Source organism: Lipotes vexillifer, unplaced genomic scaffold, assembly GCF_000442215.2.
Source record: "Lipotes vexillifer unplaced genomic scaffold, Lipotes_vexillifer_v1.1 scaffold2, whole genome shotgun sequence".
In the NCBI taxonomy this organism is placed as follows: Eukaryota; Metazoa; Chordata; class Mammalia; order Artiodactyla; family Lipotidae; genus Lipotes; species Lipotes vexillifer.
Genome location: NW_006786129.1, coordinates 333,858 through 356,369, shown reverse-complemented (window position 1 = coordinate 356,369; position 22,512 = coordinate 333,858). Strand labels below are relative to the sequence as shown.

General features: G+C 41.6%; 1 protein-coding gene across 1 annotated transcript in view; it reads left to right on the top strand.

Annotated features, from left to right (window-relative positions):
* SLC17A5 (solute carrier family 17 member 5) overlaps positions 1-22,512 on the top strand; it is a 46,860-nt gene that overhangs the window by 17,654 nt on the left and 6,694 nt on the right. Inside the window, exons 7-9 of the mRNA XM_007458408.1 lie at positions 3,881-4,039; positions 9,081-9,213; positions 11,081-11,228. Of these exons, the coding sequence (XP_007458470.1) occupies positions 3,881-4,039; positions 9,081-9,213; positions 11,081-11,228 (440 nt within the window). The remainder of the gene's footprint in view (positions 1-3,880; positions 4,040-9,080; positions 9,214-11,080; positions 11,229-22,512) is intronic.

The following is a 22,512-nucleotide window of genomic DNA, read 5'->3' as shown; positions in this document are numbered from 1 at the left end:
AGAGTGTACAATTTTGCAACCTTAAGCAAATGAGGGCTCTGGCTTGAATATTTAGTTGACCTAACATAAGAACATGTATTGCATGCAGCTTTTTCTAAACCAATTTGCTTTTATTTGCATTTGACAGGAAGACTTTTTTTTTGTGAAGTTGCACATAGAAGATACTCAAATGTTGTTGAATATCCTTACCCTTCCTTTATAGTCTAGAAGAATTTGCCCATCTGACAACAAATACATTTTTGTTTTGTCCTTTTCTGCTTCAACTTGTATGAAAAAACTGTATGGGCTATTATTGCTAATTTAATGATACATTCTCTATACAAGATCCAAGACCTCATTGATTGTTCCTTCAGAAATTCCCTTACTCAAATATCTAAAGAAAATTTGCTCCCAGCCAAGAGGGGCTAGAGCTGGTTCACAGGCTACTTCAGGGTTCACAGCTGGAAGCAAGATCTGTGTGTCTTTTACATAACACACAGGCATGTGTGACTCCTGCCAGGTCCCTTGGCATGTTTCTAGATCCCTCTGCCCCCAGAAAGGCACTTTTACCCGTGGATGGATGCCAAATTGTTGCTGGGGGTAGAGGACAATGGATACCTGTAGGGGACATATTATTTGGCCATCTTGCTGACGTCACTCTCCACATATAGCTGGTTATGGTTGAGTGATTCTTCAAAAACATCAGGTTATCAAAAATTCAATTGATATACTGCAAAAATATTCCAGTATGGCTCAGTTTGCTTCAGTTTTGCTTCATTTGTACAAGCAAGATTACGCCTAAATACTGGTGAAGAGCTACAAAAGCTATTACCAGAGCTTCTAAAACATCACCATCAGTAAGTGTAAATACATGCAGCATGAGTCTTAAAATTATTACATATTTTACATTAAAGTTTATATTTCCAGGAGGGGGGAATACATTATTCAGAATATATTTAGTTTTCAGAGATCAGATACATTTAAGCTCGTATCTTTCAACACAGAAGTGTGATTTCCTTTCCTTTGTGAGTTTCACAGCCATGTAAAAAGAGTTATATTCCAAATTCCTTTAAACTCTAAAATCTCTAGACTGGTTTTCTCCTTCCTCTTTGTCCTAAGATTTTCAAGCACGGGGTGGCAGAGGGCAGGGGAGAGGTTGCAGAATTCTTTAATTTCTACAGCAGTGGGTCCCAAAGTTTGCTACACTTTGAAATCACCTGGGGATCTTTAAAAAATACAGCCACCTACCTCCTACACACCTCCCAACCTGATTTAATTGCTCTCGGTGTAATATTGGCCCTGGAGTGTTTTAAGCTCCCCTGGTGATTCTAATGTGCAGCAAAGTTTGGGAACCACTGCTGTGTAGAATCACCACGGAAGCTTTTTAAAATATATGCCTTGGGCTTCCCTGGTGGTGCAGTGGTTGAGAGTCTGCCTGCCAATGCAGGGTACACGGGTTCGAGCCCTGGTCTGGGAGGATCCCGCATGCCGCGGAGCAACTGGGCCCATGAGCCACAACTACTGAGCCTGCGCGTCCGGAGCCTGTGCTCCGCAACAAGAGAGGCCGCGACAGTGAGAGGCCCGCGCACCGCGATGAAGAGTGGCCCCCGCTCGCCACAACTAGAGAAAGCCCTCGCACAGAAACGAAGACCCAACGCAGCCATAAATAAATAAATTAATTAATTAAAAAAAAAAAAAAAAAAGTAAAATATATGCCTTGCTCTAGAGCCCGCGAGCCACAACTACTGAAGCCTCCATGCCTAGAGCCCGTGCTCCGCAAGAGAAGCCACCACAATGAGAAGCCCGTGCACCGCAACAAAGAGTAGCCCCTGCTCGCCGCAACTAGAGAAAGCCTGCGCGCAGCAACGAAAACCCAGTGCAGCCAAAACTAAATAAGCAACAAATAAATAAATAAAAGAAAAATGAATCCCTTATTGATTGATAGATAGATAGATAAATAAATAAATAAATAAATAAATAAATAAGAAAGATATATGCCTTGGCCCTCCACTCAGAAGTTTGGCTTTGGCTTTGATTCAGCAGGTCTGGGGTAGAACACAGCCATCTGTAATTTTGAAGTGTCAAAGGTGATTCTGAAGCTTAGCTGGAATTGAGAACCACCGCTATATAAGAATAAATGTCCCCTCTCCTTCTCTGCTCCCACATCCCCTACATCTTTGACATAGTGGAGAACACGAGAGCATATCTACCAAGTCACAACAAAAGTCCCTAGAAAAAGGCCACAAGAAGGTTAATACTGGTTCTTCCTCTTTTTGAAATAATAGTGAACCCTGGAGGTAGAAACATAGATTGCTCTAGCTTTTGAGGAAGACACAGCAGAGCCTCAGGATATAGGAAATGTAACGAAATGATTTCCCAGGCCAGTGGTCTTCAGGCTTTACTTAATCATGCATCAATAAAGCAATGGGGACAGGGGCTTAACAACCTGAATATATGCATGTTTTTACAGTTATCTACATGCACTGCTGTACGTATGGACGTTATAAAACTTACATAAAGATAGGCTCTTTAAAGGGTGAGTAAGGTGAAATAAACAGTATGTACATCAGTTTTGAATTTTAATAGGAGAAACCTTTTTATCACTTAAAATTAGTAATGATATGTTGTTTAATGGGAGCAGTGTGTTTGAATACGGTGTATTTTTTTAAAAGTATTTATTTATTGGCTGCATTGGGTCTTTGTTGCTGTGCGCGGACTTCCTCTAGTGGCAGCGAGCGGGGGCTACTCTTTGTTGTGGTGCGCAGGCTTCTCATTGAGGTGGCTTCTCTTGTTGCGGAGCACAGGCTCCAGATGCATAGGCTCAGTAGTTGTGGCGCCCGGGCTTAGTTGCTCCGCGGCATGTGGGATCTTCCCAGGCCAGGGCTTGAACCTGTGTCCCCTGCACTGGCAGGTGGATTCTTAATCACTGTGCCACCAGGGAAGTCCCAATACAGTGTATTTGATGAGCCTGCCATTATTTCGCTTGGTGAGGTAGCTGACAAAGGGCTCAAGAGGAAAAGTGTCAATTCTACTATTTTCTTGGTGTTCACGCGTGCTTACATTATTAGACTTCTATGTAATTTCTCCTTAAGAATCTTTTGAAGACATTGTTTGATTTTGTAGATTTGTTTTCATTTAAACTGGCTAATAAAATCCATAAATCCATTTTAAAAGGCAGGTGTAAACTGTAACATGCTGTAATATTACACCGAGGGCAGACCAACAAGTAAGTATGCCATTAACCCCTTTTAATTGGGGAGATCATAAAACATGTGATGGTCTGACATATTCCAGGGCCAACCTATTTGTTAAATATTAATAGAGCTTAGTTTCTCTTTTTACAATAAAAGTGAATATAGATAGAATATCTGTTATGTCTTTCCACACCATGGTGGATTATCTTGCTACCGCTGGGGTGCTTACATCCTGCTTTGAAGACCGTTACTCCAGATGGCTACATAAAAAACCTCCTATTGCACAGTTCTTATAGATCATTGTAAATCAATAAAGATTGGATAATGAAATATGAATTCTAATAGGACTTAAAATCTCTTTCCTTTGCCCTTATGTCAGCCTCTGAATTTGATTATTAAACTGTCCTCTGTTTTTTAGGTGGAGAAAGTAATATTGCAGGTGACTTCTGACATTCATAAGGAGTATTTAGTTTGACATTTTAGCTCTAAGATTACATTTCTGTTTTTTCTTCAGGTCTGAATCGTGGAGTTTCTATTGCTGTTTAATATTTTAAAAGAGTTGTTTAAAAATCTGGGATTTAGTAATCAAGGTTGATAATGTATTCTAGATGGAATTTTAGCTGATTGGATACAGATCTAAACATAGCATGAACATAGCTGTAGCTTATCCTAATTATGCCTGTTTGTTTGTTTTTTTTCTGTTTCAGCTCTCTTCACAGAAGTCAGTGCCATGGGTACCTATGCTGAAATCACAAGCACTTTGGGCTATTGTAGTTGCACATTTTTCTTACAACTGGACTTTTTATACTTTATTGACCTTATTGCCTACTTATATGAAGGAGGTCCTGAGGTTCAATATTCAAGAGGTAAGAAAACATTAAGTATCTGCTTCTTATAGAGAGTATACAGAATTTGTTTTTATCTGTGTGAGACTCAGTTATTTGGCATCTTCCATTTTACTCTGATATACTAAATTCTAGAGACTGCTCTTTTTAGCTTTGCTTGTTTCTTTCCTCTGTGTGTGTTAACTCTTGATTCAGAGTATCTTGGCTGGTATCCCCTTTAAATGTGAAGGTCTTACTAGTCCCCAGTAACATGCCAGGATCTCAGATGATAAATGCAGGTGGTACCATATTCCCTTGGGATGGTAGCCCGACTCTGCTGGGAGCCAAGAGGGGTGTTGGGAGACACAAGGTTCTTGTACAGAAACCGCTCTGCAGTGTTATCCAGGTGTTGGCAGAGCTATAGTTGCAAAGCTGTGTAAGACAGACCCCCCACTAAAACTGCCAGTTCCTTCTGAACTCATCAAACTGAGGCAATTCCTATAAGAGAAAGAGGCAGTTTGTAAGTAAATTTGGTAGTGTTCTTGCCTTCAAAATGAAGGATAAATCAAAGATGTAAATATTAGCAGCTAAAATGGTAAAACTCTTAGAAGTGTACATCTTTGTGACTTTGGGCTGGGCAACAGTTTCTTACATATGATACCAAAAGCACACATGACCAAAGGAAAACATAGATAAATTGGGCTTCATCAAAATTGAAAACTTTTGTGCCTCACAGGACACTATCAAGAATAAAAGCCCACTGAATGGGAGAAAATCTTTGCAAATCATATATCTGATAAATATATAAAGAATTTATACAACTCAATAATAGAAGGATAAATAACCCAATTTTTTAAATGGGCAAAGGATTTGAATAGACATTTCTCCAAAGATATGCAGATGACCAATAAGCCCAGGTAATGATGCTCAACATCATTACTCAATGGTCTGCACAGCAAAGGAAACCATAAACAGGATGAAAAGACAACTCTCAGAATGGGAGAAAATATTTACAAATGAAGCAACTGACAAGGGATTAATCTCCAAAATATACAAGCAGCTCATGCAGCTCAATATCAAAAAAACAAGCAAGGGTCTTCCCTGGTGGTGTAGTGGTTAAGAATCTTCCTGCTAATGAAGGGGACAGCCCTGGTCCGGGAAGATCCCACATGCCACAGAACAACTAAGCCTGTGCACCACAACTACTGAGTCTGCGCTCTAGAGCCTGCAAGCCACAACTACTGAGCCCGCATGCCACAACTACTGAAGCCCGTGTGCCTAGAGCCCATGCTCCACAATAAGAGAAGCCACTTCACTGAGAAGCCCGTGCACCACAACAAAGAGTAGCCCCCACTCACCGCAGCTAGAGAAAGCCTGCGGGCAGCAACAAAGACCCAACACAGGCAAAACTAATAAATAAATTAATTAATTAAAAAAAAAAACAAACAACCCAATCCAAAAATGGGCAGAAGACCTAAATAGACATTTCTCCAAAGAAAATATACAGATTGCCAACAAACACATGAAATGATGCTCAACGTCACTAATCATTAGAGAAATGCAAATCAAAACTACAATTAGGTACCACCTCACACCGGTCAAAATGGCCATCATCAAAAAATCTACAAACAATAAATGCTGGAGAGGGTGTGGAGAAAAGGGACCCCTCTTGCACTGTTGGTGGGAATGTAAATTGATACAGCCACTATGGAGAACAGTATGGAGGTTCCTTAAAAAACTTAAAATGGAATTACCATATGATCCAGCAATCCCACTACTGGGCATATACCCAGAGAAAACCATAATTCAAAAAAGAGTCTTGTACCACAATGTTCATTGCAGCACTGTTTACAACAGCCAGGACATGGAAGCAACCTAAGTGTCCATCGACAGATGCATGGATAAGGAAGATGTGGCACATATATACAATGGAATATTACTCAGCCATAAAAAGAAACAAAACTGAGTTATTTGTAGTGAGGTGGATGGACCTAGTGTCTGTCATACAGAGTGAAGTGAGTCAGAAAGAGAGAAACAAATACCGTGTGCTAACACATATATATGGAATCTAAAAAAAATAAAGGTTCTGATGAACCTAGGGGAAGGACAGGAATAAAGACGCAGACATAGAGAATGGTCTTGAGGACACAGGGAGGGGGAAAGGTAAGCTGGGATGACGAAGTGAGAGAGTAGCATTGACTATGCTGGTATATACACTACCAAATGTAAAATAGATAGCTAGTGGGAAGCAGCTGCATAGCACAGGGAGATCAGCTCCGTGCTTTGTGTCCACCTAGAGGGGTGGGATAGGGAGGGTGGGAGGGAGACTCAAGAGGGAGGGGATATGGGGGTATATGTATACACATAGCTGATTCACTTTGTTATACAGTAGAAACTAACACACCATTGTAAAGCAATTATGCCCCAATAAAGATGTTAAAAACTAAATAAAATAAAATTGATTTGCCGAAATATACATATATATATACAGAAATGGAACACAAAACCATAAGGCCTATTACACCTATTAGAATCAGAAAACCAAAAAATAACAAGTGTTGTTGAGGATGTAGAGGAAACAGAACCCTCATACATTGCTGGTGGGGATGTGAAGTGGTGTCACTGTTATGAAAAACAGTTTGGCAATTCCTCAAAAAGTTAAACATAAAGTTATTATTATGACCCAGAAATTCCATTCCTGGGTCTATACCCAAGAGAACTGAAAACATCTGTGCACACAAAAACGTACATGTACACGTACACAAAAGTTCATAACATTATTCGTAATGATGAAAAAGTGGAAACAACCCAAATATGTATCAGCTGGTGAATAGATAAACAAAATATGGTATATTCCACAGTGGACTGTTACTCAGCCACAGAGTGGAAGCCCTGGAAGTAAAGCAGCAGCCTGTGTGGTGAATGTGATGATAGCAAGGCACAACTGCATTGGTTACAAGAACTTAGAGCTGTCCACAGTGTTAAAGTGAACTGTTCCGGCACCTCACTTCCAAGGCATACTGAAAACATTGGCCACATGGACCGAACCTTAAACATCACCCAAACAGCTAAGCTGTGAATTACTCCTCTGGTTACTTTTGAAAAAAGAGATCCATTATACTGAAATATATCCACCAATTGCATTGACAGAAGTTAAACTGAAATAAGGCTTTACCAATAGCGTGGGACGGATTTGTTCCAAGCAACCTTGCTTTTCCTAAGCTCTCTGTTAACAGAGCCTGACTGTAGTCTCCTACTGTAGTGACAAATTGCATGCAAATTTAAAGATCATTCCACTGATGCTTCTATTTGCAATTTTCCCAGGAGAACTATAGAAAGAATGAAATATCAATAGCTGACTGGTAATTAGTATATGAACTTAATTGCCTTCATTTTCTTTTTTTTTTTTTTTTGTGGTACGCAGGCCTCTCACTGTTGTGGCCTCTCCCGTTGCAGAGCACAGGCTCCGGACGCGCAGGCTCAGTGGCCATGGCTCACAGGCCCAGCCGCTCCGTGGCATGTGGGATCTTCCCGGACCAGGGCACGAACCCGTGTCCCCTGCATTGGCAGGCAGACTCTCAACCACGCGCCACCAGGGAAGCCCACCTTCATTTATTTTTTATTAATTTTTTTTAAATTCTATAATGAGAAACTTTAAAACTAGAATATTTTTTCTTGCATTTTCATACCAAAAAAAGGCATTTTCTTTCTGAATCAAAATTAAAAGAAAGGTGAACAGAGTTTGAAAAGAATTCTCTTGTATAGAAGCCTCTTTTTTGATGGATTTTTTTCTTGAAAAATCAGCATATTCCATTCATGAAATGGCCTTTGTTCAAAATAAAGCTTGCTTTGAGAAGCATTGTATTTAAAATTATACTCTCGTTAATTAAAATTTTTAAAGCTCTTGATCCTTTGTATTAAGCTTGCTTTGTTACATAAGTTTATTTTCATTAGTTATCACCACTTTTCTTTTTTCCTAGCACCGCCTTTGTGCTCTGCTCAAAGCACGTGCGAGTGCCCCAGGCACGTTTGTTTGGTTTGTTTTTTTTTTTTTGCGGTTCGCGGGCCTCTCACTGTTGTGGCCTGTCCCGTGGCGGAGCAACAGGCTCCGGACGCACAGCCTCAGCAGCCAAGGCTCACGGGCGTAGCCGCTCCGCAGTATGTGTGATCTTCTCTGACCAGGGCACGAACCCGTGTCCCCTGCATCGGCAGGCGGACTCTGAACCACTGCGCCACCAGGGAAGCCCACGTTTGTTTTTAACTGCATCTTGATTTTGCATACTTTAATTTCGGAACAAAATAAACAAAAAAAAAACAATACACAACCTTCAAACCCCATGTCAAATGTGGAAAGGGATAGGACTTGAGGCCCTTGTATCCTGCCTTAGACAGGACAAAAATAAAACCACTAGATGTCAGCAGAGGGAGCCAGGTGGGCCAGGGCCACTGGGGAGGCCGCTGGGGGAGCCATGGGGACACTCTACGGAGGGAACAAAGTCTGCAGGTAGCGCTGTCACTTCATTCTCATCAGTGCCTCTGCCCAGCTCGATCATGCAGTAGAGGCGGTTGGAGCAGGTCTGGGGATCCTCAAGCGAGAAGCCGGAAGAGAGCAGTACAGTTTCGAGCAGCACCTAGACGGTGCTCACTCTAGAATAATTCATTAAACTATATACATTTGACTTATGTGCTTTTCTCTATCTGAATTTTATTTTATAATAAAAAATATTTTTAAAGTAAATAAATAAATGAAAACTGGCCCGTGGGGAAAATCCATAGGCTAATAGGAAGACTTCTCTCACTGAAGCTACAAGCCCGAGTCCCAAAATAACATTCAAGATTACCCTGAGCATACTGCACTATGGGAGCTCTGGTTCCCTCTGAGACAGGCTCTCTGGGACTGCATTGAACTGCATCCCATAATCCTTAGAAAAATCAGACTTATTTGCTATATTATATAAAAATTAACAGAATACTGCTATGTATCTCCTTTGCTTTCATATGGTAGTGGATGTGTGTGTGTGTGTATGTTGTTTTGGTTCTTCCTCCCTCCATAATTAATTCCGGATCTTCTTATTCCTTCCAGAATGGGTTTTTATCTGCAGTCCCTTATTTAGGCTGTTGGTTATGTATGATCCTGTCTGGTCAGGTCGCTGACAATTTAAGGGCAAAATGGAATTTTTCAACTCTATGTGTTCGAAGAGTTTTTAGCCTTATAGGTAGGTAAAAATGAATCAGGTTTGGTTTTGGTTTACAATTATTTACTGTGTTTACAAGGCAAGGCAAAATAAAAATGATAATAGTAGTCATTTGATCACATATTAAAACAATATATTTTAATGCATGTAGTACATGTCTATACAAGATGGTTCTTTTTGAATGATACATTTTGAGGATTAAGATTTATAATATCCTTTTATATCTACCATACTCTTGTAACTATAAAAAATGGCATGCTTTGCCAAATATCTTCCCCAGAATTTCTTTTTTAATTTATTTATTTTACTTACTTATTATTGGCTGTGTTGGGTCTTTGCTGCTGCGCGCGGGCTTTCTCTAGTTGCAGTAAGCGGGGGCTACTCTTTGTTTTGGTGCGCGGGCTTCTCATTGCGGTGGCTTCTCTTGTTGCAGAGCACGGGCTCTAGGTGTGCGGGCTTCAGTAGTTGTGGCCCGCGGGCTCTAGAGCGCAGGCTCAGTAGTTGTAGCGCACGGGCTTAGTTGCTCCGCGGCATGTGGGATTTTCCCGGACCGGGGCTCGAACCCGTGTCCCCTGCCTTGGCAGGCAGATTCTTAACCACTGCGCCACCAGGGAAGTCCATCTTCCCCAGAATTTTAAAAATCACTTTGTTTTCAACTCTAAGTTTGCAATGAAAATAAGATTTTTAAGTCTCCATCCCTTTTCTATTTTAAATTTCAATCAAAAATGCATACTAACATCATTATATCAAATGAGGAGCTATAAGTCAAAGCTGTAAATCAAAGGAAGCTTAAATAATCATGTGTTTCAGAGTCTGATTCCAGAAAAGTGAATTTTAAAACTATGTAGGACAGGGACTTCCCTGGCAGTCCAGTGGCTTCCACTGCACGGGGCACGGGTTTGATCCCTGGTCTGGGAAGTAAGATCCCACATGCCATGTGGCGTGGCCAGGAAATAAATTTTTAAAAAAGCAAAAACCCATGTAAGACAATTATTCGAGTAAGTAGAGACTCTCAAAGTCACTGATGACTACACTTCAATAATTACATGGTAAAGGACCCTATTCAATGTAATTCTGAAAACACCTTCTGAGCACCTGCAGCTACAATGTGCTGTCCAGTCCCACTGCTTACTGACCTCGACTCTGGAGAAATTTTTCCACATCTACAAGTGAAATAAATCCCTTGAGATTTAATTCGATTTTTTTTCTTTTTTGGCTTTCTGTGGACCTGCTCTGTCTAGTACAGTAGCCACTAGCCATATGTGGCTGTTTAAATGTAATTGAAATTTAAAAATAAGTTCCTTGGTTGCAGTACATACAAATACAACATTTCCATCATCACAGAGAGTTGTTGGATGGCACGGCTATTGACACAGAGAGAAAACAGCAGCCCACTTCCTGTATTACTTGTATTTTATGCTTAACTGCCTGTAATAAACTCCACGTATCGTTTTCAGTTGTCAAAACCTAGACGGAGTGTTTTTCTAACTTTATCCAGCAAAGTTTTATTATTTAGTTTATGTTCTTTGGTTATGTGAACTTTGAATCACATTCTGTATCAACTATTGCTTCTCTCTAGAACCATATTTTTCAGTCATTCTCTTGTTCTTAAACATTGTAGAACTTTAAGTCCTGGTCACACGTAGATTTAATAACATTGCATAGTGAGATTTTTTTTTTTACGTTTTATAATAGTGGCATTAATCCTATATGTTTTCCAGCAATTTTTTTTCATGAAACTGCAGTTTAAACTGAGTCTTCTAGGCAATATACTGTTTCTACAGTAGATGGCAGTAATATCAAATCTCAGATTTATACTATATTAAAGAGCAAGCAAATATTCATGCTGGGGCTTCCTTTTTTTCTTTTTATAATTTTTTAACTCCAGGAATGATTGGACCTGCAGTATTCCTGGTAGCCGCTGGATTTATAGGTTGTGATTATTCTTTGGCTGTTGCATTCCTAACCATATCCACAACACTGGGAGGCTTTTGCTCTTCTGGATTTAGCATCAACCATCTGGACATTGCTCCTTCGTGAGTACTGATATATAAAGATTCGTTCTGACTGACTTGAAACTATTTTCTTTAAGTGTGGTAAAATATATATAACATAAAATTTTCTATTTTTAAGTGTATAGTTCTGTGGCATTAAGTACATCCATTCAGATTATTATGCAACCATCACCATGATCCATTCCAGAACTTTTTTATCTTCCCAGACTGAAACCCTGGACCCATTAAACACTAACTCCCATTCCCCTCGCTCACGCCCCAGCCCCTGGCAACTGCCATTTGACTACTCTAGGAATGACACCACACAGCTAGTAAATGATAGAGCCAGAGCTCCCCCGCCTAAAATCTTACTTTTAATCCCAGAATTCTTTCTACAGCTATTTCTCTGGAAATATTCTTTGGGCCTGTGCCAGTTGACCAGGTAGAGAGGGGATTATGTAAATATTTTAACCCAGGGGATTTGATGCACTTAATTTTTTTGAAAATCATGAATATGAATTTATTTTTGGAGAAAAGACCAGTGGTCTGCTGCCACCTTTCCCCTACCCCCAGTTCTTCCCACCTAGACTACCACAGAATCTTCTGATTTCTGTTAATCCTTGTCTCCCATCCCTTCAATAAATACTTCTAAATAAGCTCCAACAAATTGATGCTCACAGAGCTTGAGTGGACCTTTGAAATCATTCTAATCCAGTCTCCCGTTTTATACAAGAAGTCCAGGAAGGCTCCATAGCATCAGAGATGCTTAACTCTGGGCGGAGTCCTGTCTGCCGCTCCATAATGCTCCTACAGGGGCTCATTCTTGGCCTGTGGTCCACTGCCATTTCCTCTCCATCCATCTGAATCCTTTCCAGTTCACATCCCAGTTCTTCATTAAGCCTTTCCAGGCCATTGTGCTTTTTTCTCTTCCTTTTCTCAATTTACAGTTTTATGCTGGATACCATACCTTAATTTGTAATTATTTCTAAATGTAACTCTTCTCTTTCTTACCTCCCCAATTTGCATGTAAGTTTCCTCAGACTGAGACATCCTGTATATCCATATCACAGCTTCTGCAGAAGAAGAGGCACCCCCAGTCCATACTTGCCGAGTGGTTGATTTATCTGATCATACTAAGCAAATAGGAGCTTCATTGCTACATACCCTTAACAGTGGGGAACCAAAGAAAGAAAACCAGCAACACTTGTGTATTGGGCCAAGAAACCATTTGAAACAAAATGTAGCCTAAGCAAAAGCTCTAGGGCTATAATCTCTGAGAGTTCAGGGCCCAAGTCTGTCTTATTAACCCCAGCAGTACCAGCACCTGGCCCTGTGCTGGGCCATGGTCAGTGCTCAGTCAATCAATTACATGAATGGAAGAATGAAAATAGACTTTCATATTCAGTACCATGTCAAAATTCTTTCTAAAAAGCTATTTGTGTGTTGACCTTACTGTGTGTCAGTCAACACTTTTCTTTAAAGCTCTTTCTTATGAGAAATAAGAAATAAGGGAAGAATTTTGTGAACTTTACAAGCTGGAAAATGTTTGTTAAGTATACATATTGGTGAGTTAAGAACTGAAGGAGTTTTGGACTTGCCCGGAGGTCCAGTGGTTAAGACTCTGCGCTTGCAATGCAGGGGCATGGGTTCAATCCCTGGTCAAGGAACTAAGATCCCATATCCCGTGCAGCACAGCCAAAAAAAAAAAAAAAAAAAGAAGAAAAACTGAAGGAGTTTAACATAAGGAAAGAGAAGAAGAATAGTAAATTAACTTGAAAAGTAGATTAATTAATTTAAAAATAAAAAGTAAATTAATTTGATGTATTTGGAAAGTAAATTAATCTCAAGAAAACTTTGTTAAACGTAGTGAAAGTTTGAAAGATTGGATACAAACCTAACTGAAATAATAAAGAGCCCATTGAAGCGGAAGGAGTAAAGGCGTAAGATGCCATTTCCGTGGGGACCAGGGCGAGCCCACTGCCCTAAACAAATCTCTGCTCGGGCTTGAGACTTGGACTTGAGATTTACAAAGTAGAGAAAAGGATTCAAGGAATAGGAAATAATTAAAGGACTGTTCCTTTACGCTACTGATTAGAAAAGGAATCTGGAAAGGATTTCCCTTGAAATAAGTTAAACAAATGACATTGTTTTTATGAGTGTGTGGTTTATAGAATCATAGAAAGTTAGAAGTGGGAAGGATTTAGAGTATTCTTGTCTCTTACTATGCCGACCGTGGTCCATGGAGCAGCGGCATGATTGTGCAAAATGCAGATCCTCAGGCATCTCCCCAGACTTACTGAACTAGAATCTGCATCTTTAGATCCTCAGGGATCTAAGGGATCCTTTAGATCCCTTGTACCTTTGAGCGTGAGACCCTGGTCTGGTCCAGTCCTCTGATGCATACAGCAAACGTTTAGAGAGTACCTGCTATACCTTCAGTCCTCCACGTGGTGCTACAGAAAATAAAACCCAGCTCCTGCTCGCAGGAGATTAGTCTAGTTAGGAAAGAAACAATAAAAAATAAACAATTGTAATATATTATGATGATAATTAATTCTTTCAAAAAGTAATTATCAAATGCCTACCAGCTACCAGCCACAACAGCACAACTGTGGCCTGTGGAGCTCTTAGTCTAGGGTGGTGGACATGAAAGAAATGAAAACCAACTTTTTGAAGAGAAAGTTGAGAGAATATAGTAGGGGGATATAATGCAGATCAGGGAGCAAGGGAAGGTCTCTCTGAGGAAGTGATATTTAAGCTAAAGCCTGAAGAATGAGTAAGAAGTTAGGCAAAAAGTAAGTAGTATTCCCGACAGAGGAATTTACATGACAGGAAGAAGAAACTGGTGTGTGTCTCAGTCTGCTCGGACTGCCAGAACAAAATACCATAGACTGGGTACCTTAATCAACAGAATTTTTTCTCACAGTTCTAGAGGCTAGAATTCCAAGATCAAGGTGCCAACACAATTGTTTTCTGGTGAGGACTCTTCCTGGTTTGCAGAAGAGGTGACCCCTTGCTGTGTGCTCACACGGCCTTTCTTCAGGTATGCGTGCATGGGTGTGTGCAGAGAGGGCGAGAGCTCTGGTGTCTCTTACTCTTCTTATAAGGGCACCAGCCCTGTCAGATTAGGGTCCCACCCTTATGATCTCATTTAACCTTTATCACCTCATAAAGACCCTGTCTCCAAATGCAATCACACTGAGGGTTAGGGCTTCAACATATGAATTTTGGAAGCACGCATTCAGTCCATAACAGTATATTTGACGTAACTGAGAGAAGGTCATTTGTGGCCGAGATGCAGGGAAGAAAGCCACTGGGGAGTAAGCAGGAGCCTATAGTAAGCGTTTTATATTGTATCCAAAGCAAGTAAGAAGTGACATTCTCAGTATCTTAAGGTCACTCTGTGAGGACGAATACAAGTGGAGAAAGCCAATTAGGAGGCTATTGTAGTAATCCATGTAGGAGGTGATGGCCTGGAATGGGGATAGGAGCTGTAAAGAAGTAGATAGATTTGAGATCTTTGTGATTACAATAGGTGGGACTTGACAGTAGATTAGACCGGAAGAGAAAGATACCAAGGATGATGATTTGCATGTATTTTGCATATGGGCAGATAGTTGTGCCACTTACTGAAACTGGGATGACTGGAGGCAGAAGAGTCTTGCGGTAAGATAAAAATTTCACAGGTTAGGGCTTCCCTGGTGGCACAGTGGTTGAGAGTCCGCCTGCCGATGCAGGGGATGCGGGTTCGTGCCCCGGTCCGGGAAGATCCCACATGCCGCGGAGCGGCTGGGCCCGTGAGCCATGGCCGCTGAGCCTGCGTGTCCGGAGCCTGTGCTCCGCGATGGGAGAGGCCACAACAGTGAGAGGCCCGCGTACCGCAAAAAAAAAAAAAAAAAATTTCACAGGTTAAATTTTTTTTTTTAATATTTACTTATTTAGCTGCACTGGGTCTTAGTTGCAGCACGTGGGATCTTCGCTACAGCGTGCGGGATCTTTAGTTGAGGCATGCAGTGATCTAGTTCCCCGACCAGGGATCGAACCCGGGCCCCCTGCATTGCAAGCACAGAGTCTTAACCACTGGACCGCCAGGGAAGTCCCTTAAATTTTAGATATTTGTGAAAAACGTTTAGAAAATAGTAGTTTTAGGCAGTTTGACATTTGGATCTGGAACTCAGAAAATCAGTCTGACCAGAAATGAAAATTAGGGAATAGTAATCCACATTTCAGAGTTTTTAAAGACAAGGATTGCCTGGTGAGAGACAGTAGAATGACAAGATAAGTGATCCCCAGGACTGGATCTTGACAAACATGTAGAGACGAGAAAGAGGGGAAATAACCAGACAAGGAGACCAAAAAGGAGCAACCAGGGAGATAGAAGGAAAATCAAGAATGTGGTGTCAGGGAAGCCAAGGCTATCCAGTCTTCAATTCAAGAATAAGAGCTGAACAAGAGACAAAGATGTAGGAGTGGTCAACACATGAGTAGTAGATGAAACCGTGGGGTTGGATAAAATTACTCAGTAAACTGTGACGAGAACCTTGGGAATCCATTAAGAGAAAGAAGAGCCTGATGCAGAGATAACTGAGCAGGGGGCTCCCCTGGTGGTGCAGTGCTTAAGAATCCGCCTGCCAATGCAGGGGACATGGGTTCGAGCCCTGGTCCGGGAAGATCCTACATGCCACAGAGCAACTAAGCCTGTGCACCACAACTACTGAGCCTGCGCTCTAGAGCCCGTGAGCCACAACTACTGAGCCGCGTGCCTCAACTACTGAAGCCCGCGTGCCTAGAGCCCGTGCTCCACAACAAGAGAAGCCACCGCGGTGAGAAGCCCACGCACCACAACGAAGAGTAGCCCCTGCTCGCCGCAACTAGAGAAAGCCCGCGTGCAGCAACGAAGACCCAACGTTGCCAAAAGTAAAAGAATTAATTACTTTTTTAAAAAAATTCTGGTTCAAAAGGTAAAATGCATATACAAAGCTTTAAAAAAAATAACTCCACAAGTTTCAACGCTCTTCCCTTCAAAAGGTGGAGCCTATGTCCCCTCCCTTTGCGTGTGGGCTGGGTTTAGTGACCTGTTTCTAAGGAGTAGAATCCAGCAGAAGTGATGGTGACTGACTGGGTCCCAGGAGGCAGCGTAGCACCCTGCTTGCTCTTTCTCTCTCAGATGACTCACACTGGGGGTGCCAGCTGCCGCATGGTGAGGACACTCAGAACCCGGTACAAGGCCCAGTGGGGAGGAACGAGGCCTCCAGCCAGCAGCCACATGAGTGGGATCAGAAGCTGGTCCTCCAGCCCCAGGCAGACCTTCAGATGACCGCGGCCCCAGCCAACAGCATCACTGAAACCTCCTGAGAGATTCTGAGCCAGAATCGCCCAGCTGAGCCCCTCCTACATTCCTGACCCACAGAAACTGTCAGATGACAGATATTTGTTATCTGAAGCTGCTGCCTTTGGAGGTAATTTATTATGTGGCAGTAAATAACTGATTAAAAAATCTTAAGTGTTTTTGATTTTCTCTGTGACATGGGAGTCAGGTTCATTGCTGAGACTAAGAAAAAAATAGAGTAAAAGACTTGAGAATGGGCTTCCCTGGTGGCGCAGTGGTTGAGAGTCCGCCTGCCGATGCAGGGGACATGGGTTCATGCCCCGGTCCGGGAAGATCCCACATGCCGCAGAGCGGCTGGGCCCGTGAGCCATGGCCGCTGAGCCTGCGCGTCCGGATCCTGAGAAAAATAGTCACTGAGAACTCATAGAAAGGATCTGGGGCTTTGGTGAGGATCACCTCAAGTTGGACAGGACTCGTGTACTCTCACTAGTTTGCAAGGTGGTTTTTCCTTTGAGTGCTGTTCAGCAGCCCAAGTGTAGGACTGAAAATGTGCTGTTGAATTGATCTAGGCTTGAGATTTTAACAAGCTGAGTCAAAGGGATCTGGGAACTGGGAGTTTGGGCACAACAGAGGCCCAGGCTGTGTTATCTCTCAGACACTTTTAGTTGAAGGAATGGAAATCCTAATTCAAGCTGGCTAAACATCATAATGTATTAGTGTAAAGTCCAGAGATGGTAGGCTTCAAGCAGGAGTTGATATCCAGCTGTCCACTAATCTTACCCAAGACTCGTTTCTTTTCCACTCTCTACTCTGCCTTTCATACCAGTTTTATCCTAAGGCTGGATCTGCGTATAAAATCATACAGTGAGGGCTTCCCTGGTGGCGCAGTGGTTGAGAGTCCGCCTGCCGATGCAGAGGACACGGGTTCGTGCCCCGGTCTGGGAGGATCCCACATGCCGCGGAGCGGCTGGGCCCATGAGCCATGGCTGCTGGCCCTACACGTCCGGAGCCTGTGCTCCGCAACGGGAGAGGCCACAACAGTGAGAGGCCCGCGTACCGAAAAAAAAAAAAAAAAAAATCATACAGTGAAATGATTGCCAGTAACAACGAGGGTTACATGCTTCTTCATTCACATCAAGCAAGAAAGAAAATGATCTTTTCCTCTTTCCATCATGGAAATACAGGCTTCATTTGCAACCAGACTGAGTCACATATCCACGCCTGAACCAACCCCCATGGCCAAGGGAATGCCATTAGACTTCAGCACAATCAGCACCTGCCCCTAAAGTTAGAGGCGAAGGAGTCAGGGCCCCTAAGCCTCATGGGAATGGATGCCGAGGGAGCCATTGGTGATGTCCACAGAACACGTGAAGATACGAGCACAACGAAAAGAGCTCATTTGGAAGATGAAGAAACTCGGCCACAGAGGAGCTGTGTGACTTGCAAAGTCACAGTTAGCAAACGGCAGACCGAAGGCTTAAATCCAGGTCTTCCAGCTCTGTGGTCCCGGGATCTTTCTGCTACATCAAGGTGCCTCTCAATGACTTATTTAAAAGATCTTAAAAATTGGTCATTGAAGAGGCACCAGCAGTTATTTTGAAAACTCAGGAAAAAGAATTCATTGCAGAGAACAGATACGTACTTTGGTTGCCTCAGTTAATGTGATTTTATTATAAAACTAAGTAAATAAATACGGGAAATAAAAATGATAAGGAATATAAAAGTGGCTAAGCAGCCACCCAGCCAGAAGGAAGGTGGTAAGCCATGCACTCCATTTCATGAAGCTGCAGTGTAGTCTGGGACTGATCAGGTGCCTGAAGTCTGTCAGAGCTCTGGAATCTGGCAAGGGCCCCACTATGCTCTCTCAAACTGGCAGTGAAGGAAAACTGGATCATTAAATAGAAATTGGAGCTATTGTCAAAAGAAGATGAAAACGCATGCCAGGGCTTCCCTGGTGGCGCAGTGGTTGGGAGCCCGCCTGCCAGTGCAGGGGACACGGGTTCGAGCCCTGGTCCGGGAAGATCCCACATGCCGCGGAGCAGCTAAGCCCGTGCGCCGCAACTACTGAGCCTGCGCTCTAGAGCCTGCAAGCCACAACTACTGAAGCCTGTACACCTAGAGCCTGTGCTCCGCAACAAGAGAAGCCACTGCAATGGGAAGCCCACACACCACGATGAAGAGTAGCCCCCTCTCGCCGCAACTAGAGAAAGCCCGCGTGCAGCAACGAAGACCCAACACAGCCAAAAATAAAAATAAAATAAAATTAATTAAAAAAAAAAAAGAAAATGCATGCTAGAGAAGGAAAAAACAAATATCCATGGTACCTACCTTATAAAATTGTTTTGAGGATTAAATAGAGCACAGAGAGAGAGAGAACACTTCGCTCATAAAGTAATAAATGCATTTGCACATAATGCGATAAACTTCATTATTATTTTCTGGCAAACTGAGTCAGGTACCATGATCAGGGTCACAAATCAATCCAAGCAGAATAATAAAGGGATGATTGGTGAGCTCTTGGAAAAGAAAATACTGATCACTAAGGAGCCACCACTGGGTCACTAACCCCCAAAATAGCAAATTTCTCAACATCATTTTCGACCGTGCATACACAGTATATTTGGTATATCAGGATTTCACCAAGGTCTCCCATGATGTCCTTTTAGACAGGATGGAGAGAGATGAACTGGATGTACAATCAGGTGGATTTGTCATCACTAAACTTCAGTGTCATAGCATGCTGATTAATGGACCTAGTCATTAAGCAAGCACTGTGCCAAGCACTGTAGCAGATGTTGAAGACATAAACGTGAAACCCTGCTTGCACCTGGGTAAGCTTCTGCTGGCTTGGAGGGTGATAATGGTGTTGTCCTGAAGCATTTACTGGACAGCCTGCAGGCACTATCCTGGAACTGGGCTTCAGGCATCAGCTGGGTTGGTTGAACTCTCGGTCTTAAAGACCCTGGTCCAGCCCTGACATTTTATGAGTCCTTTATTTATTTATTTATTTATTTATTTATTTATTTATTTATTTATTTTGCTGTTAAAATGACAGTAATTTTATTAAAGTTCCATATAGTACAAATCAGTAAAACAGACTAGAAATAAAATAATACTTGGAATTCAAAATAATATAAGAATAACATAGTTATTCCATGTAAACCACAAAATAAACCTTGTATGGCTGAAATAAGGGATCTAATTTTTATTTGACTTGAGAGATTACACTAGCTGTGACACATGACTTCACACCAGTCTCACTGCAAATCATCTGGCTTTTATAACCTCGACTTTTCTCACACATATTAAATCATATAGAAGAAAACCTTTCTGAAACAAAGACCTTCTACCAATATCACATCTTAATATAGTACTCATTATAAATGTTTCAAGTGCACAGTTTGTTTTAGAAAAATAAGCTAAAAACCAATGAACGATCACAGAAAACAGTAGAGCTTCTGAACATCAAAGGCATATTTCAGGAATGCAGTGGGCACGTGGTTGCCTTTAAGCTTAGAACAGAAAGTAATACAGTGAAAGAAAGCTTGGGAAGATACTAACAGGCTACAGTTCCTAAGCCTCATTAGAGTTCAGATCTCAAGCTAAACGGCTGAAAATGACTGGAAATTGGCCAAGCCCAGCAATTCCCATGTCTGGACGTGCCGCGTGGACCCTTGTCCTGTTACTTTGACAGCTGCCAAGGCTTCACACGTTTTCATCCCCTCCCTGTACTTTCTCTGCGCCCACTCGTCTCTTACAGCCAAACTCGAGCACTTCCTCTAAGAAGCTTTTCCTGAGGCATCCCCTCCCTGGCCCCCTCAAATGGCCCCCGCCCACACAGAGGGTTGATTAAGGCCCCGCCTCTGTGCTTCTATAAACCCTGATATGAATCGCTAACATAGTTTGATTTTTCAGGCTGCTAGGTTTTATTCCATTATGGGCCCATAATCTTTCTCATTAAGTAAACTGTGAGCTCCTTGAGAACGAGAACTATGTTTAATTCATTGTTGGACACCAGAGTCTTCCATAGTGGTTGACACAAGTGACATACTTAAGAATTGTTTGTTAAATGAATGAATGGATGGGTGGATGATGGCAATAACTGGTATTTACTATTAAAATGGTTTGAACCATTGGCTCCTTCGTGCATTATAATTATAATTGGTTGGAAACTGTGATGAGAATTGGCTGTATCCAAGTGAAGCGGTGGGGTGAGGGGTGTATTTCTTGCACATTTGAGGAGTATCTTCATAATCAACAGTTTGGTTTGGTTCATCCTTTTCATCCCTTACTCTGAGAATAGTAGATAAATTGCGGGAAAATAAAACATCATTTTAAAAAATCTATTCAACAGATATTAACTGAGCATCTACTCTCCAAAGTGGTGTGTGTCCTAGGCAGACCCAGATTCTATCCTCAAGGAGACTATAGTTTATTTTTTTTTATTTTTATTGGAATATAGTTGATTTACAATGTTGTGTTAGTTTCATGTGAATCGGTTATACATATACATATATCCACACTTTTTTTTTTTAATATTTATTTATTTATTTGGTTGCACCAGGTCTTAGTGGCAGCAGGCAGGCTCCTTAGTTGTGGCATGTGAACTCTTAGTCGTGGCATGCATGTGGGCTCTAGTTCCCTGACCAGGGATCGAACCCGGGCCCCCCTGCATTGGGAGCATGGAGTCTTAGCCACTACGCCACCAGGGAACTCCCCATCCACTCTTTTTTAGATTCTTTTCCCATATAGGTCATTATAGAGTATTGAGTAGAGTTCCCTGTGCTATACAGTAGGTCCTTATTGGTTATCTATTTATATATAGTAGTGTATATATGTCAATCCTAATCTCCCAATTTATCCCTCCTCCCCCCTTACCCCTGGTAACCATAAGTTTGTTTTCTACACCTGTGACTCTGTTTCTGTTTTGTAAATAGTTCATTTGTACCATTTTTTTTAGATTCCACATATAAGCGATATATGATATTTGTCTTTTCTGTGTCTGACTTACTTCACTCAGTATGACAATCTCTAGGTCCATCCATGTTGCTGCCAATGGCATTATTTCATTCTATTTTATGGCTGATTAACATTTCATTGTATATATATGTACCACATCTTCTTTAGCCATTCCTCTGTTGATGGACATTTTATACATCTATAATGCTGCCTTATTGAAAACAGTCATCACTGAATTCAATCTGTAGGAAAGATCAGTTTTCTCATGCTTAGTTTTTCACCACAAGCCCCAGCATTATAGATATAACATCCCAATATTAATTACGGATTTGGAATCAGGCAAATTGGGTAACATTTTATAGTCTCTCTTTCTTACCTATAGAATGAAGATAGATAATAATCCCTACCTCTTGGGGTTCATTTTACTATTAAAGTGGGATAAATTATATAAAATACTTAGAACCCTGCCTGACATAAGGTTTTTCAGTAGGCAGTCAGTATTCCTCTTAGCATATAAATATATGTCTACATGGTATTTTTCTAAGCCTTTTCTTCTGTAGACTAAGATATTTTCTGTGGATAATTTTGTTGCCCAGATTCAAGGGATTTGGATAGATTTTTAACCATTAATCTCACAGAATTCTAGGACTCCAACAGCACAGAATCCAGACTGAGTTCATACAACATGTTCTTTTTTCCAGGTTCTCATCAATCTTTCATGGCCTTTTCTGGCCAAGTGTAATATAAATACTTGAATGAGCTTCTTGGTGCTGACATTTAGAATTTCACAGCATTCATCTGCACTTAATATCTGTCACTGAAAAGGCCTGGCAACATTGCAGTCGGTTCCTCCTACTGCCAAGGTGTTAATCATTTTAAAAAAAAAAAAAAGGACAGGTTCTGCCAAGCTTGGTTAATTTCAGATCAGCTCCCTAAAGGGCATAAGCCAAAAAGATCTGTGCCACGTGGTTTTGTTATTGTACCCCGTATGCACGAGTTTTCAACATAAAAGTTTGTGATGTTTATAGAACTGAATGA